At 35.4% G+C, this 7,258-nt stretch overlaps 1 protein-coding gene across 15 annotated transcripts in view; it reads left to right on the forward strand.

Moving 5' to 3' along the window:
- LOC108753673 (serine/threonine-protein kinase MARK2-like) overlaps window positions 1-7,258 on the forward strand; it is a 108,433-nt gene that overhangs the window by 71,545 nt on the left and 29,630 nt on the right. For 6 of the 15 annotated variants that reach the window (XR_001939651.1, XM_018495470.1, XM_018495477.1 and 3 more), the window contains exon 1: window positions 5,853-7,176. The exons of 3 other annotated variants lie outside the window; for them this stretch is intronic. Coding sequence is in view for 11 of the 12 variants with exons in the window: in XM_018495470.1 (XP_018350972.1) it covers window positions 6,437-7,176 (740 nt within the window). In the remaining variant the exon portion in view is untranslated. Of the gene's footprint in view, window positions 1-5,850; window positions 7,177-7,258 lie in introns of those variants that run through there. 6 more of the 15 variants (XM_018495473.1, XM_018495478.1, XM_018495476.1 and 3 more) reach the window with 3 other exon arrangements.

A 7,258-nucleotide genomic window follows, 5' to 3' on the forward strand; every position in this document is an offset into this window, starting at 1 on the left:
GTTTAAATTAGAACGCATCATTAATTTACACGGTGAAGTTTATCATTGAAGTACGTATCTCCCGAGCATTCTTAACTGACGCTCGCGGCCACGTCATCCTCCTGCTTTCTCGACCGCAAATCCTCATTTGCTGACGAGGCCGGTCATTTCGTCGGTTTTTCTACGGCCCTCTAACGAAGTCCTTCGCCGGTATTCGCAACGGCGCGACCGCGTGTCGGTGCATTGCGTGTCGCACGCGAAAGCTGCGAACAATGCTGCATCGCACTGACATACCAGTCTACGTACGTACGTACGCGCTAGCAGTAAGTTTTTATCGTATCGCAGTACCGGGCAAATTTATCAATTCATGCAGCAGTAAATAAGAAGACCGAAGAATCGAACAAAAAAGCAAACCAGTACCATATATTTAAAGCATTATTTTACTAGTAACTACGTTACTAGTGCATTAAATAATCTTCATTATAGAGAGCACGTTACGGTCCTGTTTTGCATATTGAATTAAAATGACATTATTCTGTATTGATCACGTTCCATCATGTACAACCAAGATCGTGATATACTTGTCACCCACTGATCTACATAACAAATTAGAATTCTTTTTATTCGTCATCCTACTGGCACGCAGCGTATCTATAAAAACAGGCTTCTTCCAGCATTTTAACAAGGAAGAATAGTGTAGCTCCTATCTATCATGTGTCAGTAAATTACGCTGCCTAATGATTAGTAACTCCCTTTCTTACCTGCTTGCTTATAACGCCCTGACACTGACATTATGTCTCGACGAAAGTCTGGCGAGCGTCCAAAATACTTCCAAATGTTTATGACACAGTTTTGGAAACACTAAACTGCTAAATTTGTTCGTGCGAGAGGCAGGCAGAGAGATCCATAAGCTGTGCTCTCGATTGTTCTCAGAATTGCTTTGATCGATATAAATTATTCAGATAATTCAACACGTAAGAACTTCGTGATATATTCCACGAACCGTTTATTCGTAAATTCAATATAGTTCTTTTATACCGCAGAAAATAATGTATAATTTCAAATTTTTAGTTGAATCGATCCAACATTGAATTGCTTGCAACTTTTTAACGTTTATTCTGATCAATTAATTTCCATTGACATTTATAACAGAAAGTGTTTTATCAATAAAATTATTGTTTTAGATACCAATAGATTTATTGATGGTGATAATTAATTTTCTGTTTAAAGACTTTACAAGTTGATAGAAAAATTTTAAAGATATTTCTAACGATGAGAGAAATTTAGAATATATATCTAATATTCTAAATACATGAAGCGTGAAGTTCTTCTACATATATATTCCAAGATTTATAGAGCTTATCTCGACGATTCTTTCTAGAATGCTTGTGCATGAGGCGTGGCAATAGTTACGAATCTACGAGAGCAAATAAAGACATGAAACAGCACAAAACACGCGCACTTGAGCTTATTAAATAAACGAGAAACGTTCGCGATTTAAGTGAGTCAGTTAATCCGCATGTATTCGTGTCTATTAAGCATTTACGACGTATACATATATGTAAATTTTACGTTTCTATCTCCCACTTGTTTTAATTTCATTTATAGAATTGTGTGAATAAAAGAAGACCGACTTTCGCTCAAAGAGGTGTAAGTAAAAGGAAGTATTTTTTTTTTTGTAGATTTTGACCTTCGAGGATACGATTAAGTCATTAAAAAGTTCGTGGCGTTTGAAAAATACCTCGAAAATTAAGCATGAACACTGAAATTTGGATAAATACAACACCATATTCGTGCTCGAATTTTCGAAGTGTTTTCTAAACGTTAATTCTTTAATTATTTCATCCAGAAAGTCCAAATCCACAAAAACTATTCCTTTTATTTACACCTTTTTAGGTAGAAATTGGCCTCTTTTTAACATCCTCCTTTCATTACGATTATATCAGTGATGTCGAAGTATTCTATGACTTCGTTTAAAGATCTTTTAAAAGAAGAATTAAAATATTTCTTCATCCGCAGTTAATCACTTCTTTAATGGCTATTTTCGCTACGGTCTATTAGTCGGAGTGTTTATTATTTCAATAATTTAGAACCGTTGTACTCGAAAATAAAATGCGATAACATTTACATTTCACAGTTTTATCACTCACCACTATTATCATATCACATACTTGATAACACGAAACACCAACCGGAAAATAATTTGACTTACTTTTACATTTTAGCACAGCGTGCACATTTCTTGATATATTTTATCGTTTTCCGGCTCTGTGCGTACAATATATATAAGATTCTTGGCTCGACGATCGTCAATGTCGGTGTGTTAGGTAGACACGTTATCGCTTATCAGAATCTATCGCTGATAAATGGCGTAACGAAGTTGAGTTGGCCGGCTTCGAGTGCTTATCGCCACCTTTCGAGAAATGGACCCAGTTCGTCACAACCGGCCGTTGTCCACGCAACCTTTTAGTATCGCCTCTCTTTTGTTCTCTTGCTCCGTTTCTTCCTTTTTTTCGGGATCGGCGCTCTCTCAAGAGGAAGGTCAAATGCGGAGTGAGTGTTACATACCCGAACGAAGACTTCGGACAAGTGTAAATTCGTGTGCCATGTATGTGACGTGTGCGGCACGCATCGCGCGTGTGTCACGCAACTGATAGCGTGTACAATCATGATTGACGGAAATTCATACTCTACAATTTTTAATTTTTGCGAAAAATACACACTGCCGTATTATCGAATAAAACGTAGTGCTCAAAAGTCGGCAGGATATTTAGCTGATAAAAAGAAATTTTTCGACGTAATTGCTGTCTTCCTTTTTCGGCCACAAAAAATAGTGACGTAATACGTTCTCAGAAACGTTAGTTTAATCCTCGAGTATATCAAGCGTATCGTATTTAATATACTTTCAGATTTTATATATAGATTTTTTTGAACAAATTTCTTGAATCTTCCCGTAATCGTCCTTTCGAAATGTCAATTGAAATAGAAGTATTAACTTTTTATTACTACACTCTTTAGAACTTTTACTTGAAGATTAAAAATTGAACTACTCTCTTTCGAGACTGATTCAATTTTTACTCTTTAGAGTGAGATTCCACTTCAAAGTATTTAGAGAGCACTTTTCCGACTTTTTATAATCTTTATTTCTTTTTTTATTGTTTTACTAAAGTCTTATTGCTGTATTTTTATAATCATTGTAGATTAAGTAATACAGCATTTCGCTTGTCTAAGGATTAGTCGAAATTTTGCATTTGCGGTCATCCGGGAAGTCCTTATGATCTAATCATTTCTTAATCGCGGGAAGAGAAACGGTCACCGTTACGAAGTCGCTTGTGCGAAACAATGAGAATTCCGCATTGTTATTGGACGTTCCGACAGCAATTAATAAATACAAAGGCAGATCTGGGCCTCTTTATTAAAGCTTTAGTCGCGATGATTACGTTGTACTTCGAACAATTATGCTTCACCGGAACTCTCTCAACCTTCGTGAAAAAGATTCCTTGAAATGCCTTGCAACACAAATTTGCACTAGAAATATATAAGGTGTACAATCTCTCTTTCAATATTTCCTGACAATCTACAGATTTTGTAATTAACACAAAGCAATATCTAAATTTTTAAATGAATATGTCCAATAGAGTTGTCTTATGAAATAGTATCGGAAATATTAAAATAGTAGTATCTATTAAGTAATAAATAGTGAAGAATATAAAAAGTGAAACATTTTTTAAGGGTTTTCACTAATAAAGCCGACAATAAACTTCTATCTTTTCTTCAGTTTTAATAAGATATAATTAATCAAATTTTAAGGCTCGTAATCGAATTTAATGTTATTTATCAAAAAGTTACGAAGATAGATAAAACCAAATTGCTCAGAAATCCATATAACTTTTCGCAGAGAGAAGTTTCTCTTTCAGGAAAAGGCCTGCGAATACCTCGTATAATGTCTTTGGTCTATAAATCCTCTTTAATCTCCGTACTCTACTCCGTCCGCTCACGATTTATGATTCTATCGTCTCATTGAAAAACAGCGTCGGTGTTAGCGTCGGTCGTTCGACAAGTTCTCTTCGACATTTTTCGACGAATTGGTTGAGTGAGATATATACTATCTTGACAAATAATCGAAAATTTCAGTTGGTCTGCAATGCTAATTGATCAGCCAATATCTTTTAGAATGAAGTATTGTAGCATTATAGTATATTATAGCATTAATTATTATTTTTCTTTTATTAATTGAAAGTTTTTTTTTAGTAAAACTTGTCTATCTTTAAATGTCTACAATCAAAAAGATATTGTTATCTCATCTTTTAATCTTGTAATCTATCAGATGCGATATTCGCAAGTGTTTTACGAGCTAATATAGACGGCAAAAATAAATCCTCTTACAAAATCTTCACTCAGAAAGTATGGAAGTTTTCACAAATAATCATAAATACTATCTATATTATTATCTTTATTAAAAATATAACAATTTGCAATCAAAAAATTACACTCGTTCTTCTTCCATTTTTTTGCAACAATTAAAAATCGTATGTCTAATACCGAAAAAAATTCGTATATTTGATTATATCATAATATTAAATCATTAAAGCCATGTAAGGGTCGAAGAACTCATTACATATATTATAATTTTTTAATATGATTAAATACAACCTGATTACTCTGCATATTCACACAGCAATTGATTGATTATCTAAAATTATTATTATAAAAATTATATTTAACATTAACTCATATTAGGGAGCAATTTTATTAACATTTATTTGTCATTGGACGTTGAATTTTTCAAGTTGCCGTAATTTTTACATCGTGTAACTATAATACTTTCGAAATATCATATTTAATTTCCTCAAGTTTGGCAAAACGACTTCTCTGCCCTGTGTATCGAAGAAGATTCAGTTTCCCCCCTTTCCAGATTTTCTCATTTCAATCTCGGAGCGAATTTCCGCCTGGCTGCTTCATCTAAGAGAACGAACAGAAATACTCGTAGAGTACAAAAATTGGTTGCTTCGTTTACGTGGTATATTCGTCTATTTTGTTAACTATTTTATCAGAGAAAAATCACTATAGAAAAAAAATTAATATTTAAAAGTCGCTTGAATTTTTATCTGCTTACGTATATCACATTTATTAAATCTTAATAATTCAATCGGTGAAACAATTGAATAGAATTCTCAAATATAAAAGATGATTGGATGACGTAATACGAATTGTGTATTTCCACGAAAATATTTTTACGCAAATTAATTTCATGCTAAACACTGTTTATTATATGCATCTTGACTTTTGAATAATGGATTTTTCTTAGGTCTCATAAAACGTCAACCGTTCATGACATTAACCGTTAAAGGAATAGTTTTTATCTCATTGTTGGTTAATAAATGAGATGAAACTTGTGAAAAGTCATAAGTACACGCGTTTTCATCGTCTCTAAACTACGACATATAGCTCTTTTCTCGATATCTCTATGTATCTTGGATTGTCTCTCAATTATTTCGATAAAAATAATATTTATGACATTCATGAAATGTGCGAATATCTTTCTTTTCTTCATTGGAAATTTTATTAATAGATTAATATCGAATTTATTTGTTTGTCGACACTTGGTAACTTAACAAAAAAGTCTTATGTATATTTTGTACTTGGTACATACTCGTATTACATATATATATATATAGGTGACAAAATTTGCATATTATTTTTTTATATCAATTTAATAAGTATTGTTTGATTAATACCTAAGTGTCATTGAACTCCTCCTTTTCATAATAGATTATTAAATGATTCTTTTTTAATATCTATACGAAATGTACAAAAATTTTCCAATGTGCTACATACATTTGACTTAACAATTTCGTTCTATTAAAGTGTTATAATCAACATCTAAATTGCATACAGATACGCATATTTACAATTCTCCGAGCTTTATTCACGTTTACTCATATTAAATCGCAGTAATCCACGAGATTGCGAGCGTTCCTGTGTATCTCTATCTGCTTTATTGTCTACAACGTTACGATTGCAAAAAAAAAGCCAACATAGTGCCGCCGTTCAATAAAGCTTTATTCTCCTATCTACAAAAACAGCCTGTATCCGTACCGCTTGTTCGCTTATTGATACATGTGATTGTGAATCGAATGAAGCTATAAAGGAAGAAAGAGAAATGGATCGTGGTTCGTTCTCAGGTTCTGGGTTCTATGTGATGTGTTTAGTGATGATCGTCGCAGTGCTTGACATCTTCCTTAAAAAGAAAAACACGAGTCTTCTTCTTGACAGAAACTAAATCTTCCATGCTGCGCCATTGATCGGTTTGGCCGTTGAATCGATGTTGAAGATTTATCAGTGCTCGAGACATTACCTACGAAGGATCGTCTTAAGAAGACGAGATCGAAGAGGAGAGTCTGAGAAACAGCAACGGCGATCAATTCCCGTATTCGTTCCCACGTGAGATATCTCGATGATGGACGATCGAGAGAGTCCATTCGTACGAACGCAGGCCAGCAGAAGTCTGATTCGGCCGCAGACAGGTGCACGAAAGTTCCTGATGCCGTCGCCCGCGGATAAGACAGTGCGCCAGCTGGCGAATCGACAGACTGTTGGTGAATCGGAAATGAATCCGATGGGCACATCCAAACGATTGTCAGCGTCGCATACACCCATGGAGAGTCTGAAGCAATGGGAACTGGTAGAGAACGACAAGGGTTTGCAAGTAGTTGAGAAACGGGCCGGCGCTTTAAGCCCTATCCGACCTAAGGAAATGATTCCCACGAGTCCGCTCTACGTCAGAGACTCCTCAGCGAAGAGACTCCTCAGCGACACGAACGTGGACGCAAATCTGGAGGAGAAATTGAGAATCTTCAATGAATCGAAGATTCTCCAACCGATTGGCCGACTTTCGTTTGGCCAACAAAGGACGGATTTAACACCGTCCGTTCCACCGTTGACTGAACCCAAGGCGCCGCTTAGTCTCGATTTGATTCTGAAGCAACAACAAATAGCGTCGACGGGTACGACGACACTCGAGAGTACCGACATGCTGCAACGATTGGAGCAGCAAGTTAAGGCCATTGAGATGAGCACGATCGCCGCGAGGACGCGTCAGCTGGAGAACAGCTCGGATTTCGGAGCGGAAGTTCAACTTAGATATCGCGAACACGAGGACTTGCTGCGAAACGCCACCGATGATGAGGCCGAAGGGTAAAATATATACTCTATCCACGTCATATATCAATGGATATATCAATCATCCCTGTACTCATTGACACTATCATCGATATCT

The sequence above is a fragment of the Trachymyrmex septentrionalis genome, unplaced genomic scaffold (genome assembly GCF_001594115.1).
Source record: "Trachymyrmex septentrionalis isolate Tsep2-gDNA-1 unplaced genomic scaffold, Tsep1.0 scaffold70, whole genome shotgun sequence".
Classification (NCBI taxonomy): Eukaryota; Metazoa; Arthropoda; class Insecta; order Hymenoptera; family Formicidae; genus Trachymyrmex; species Trachymyrmex septentrionalis.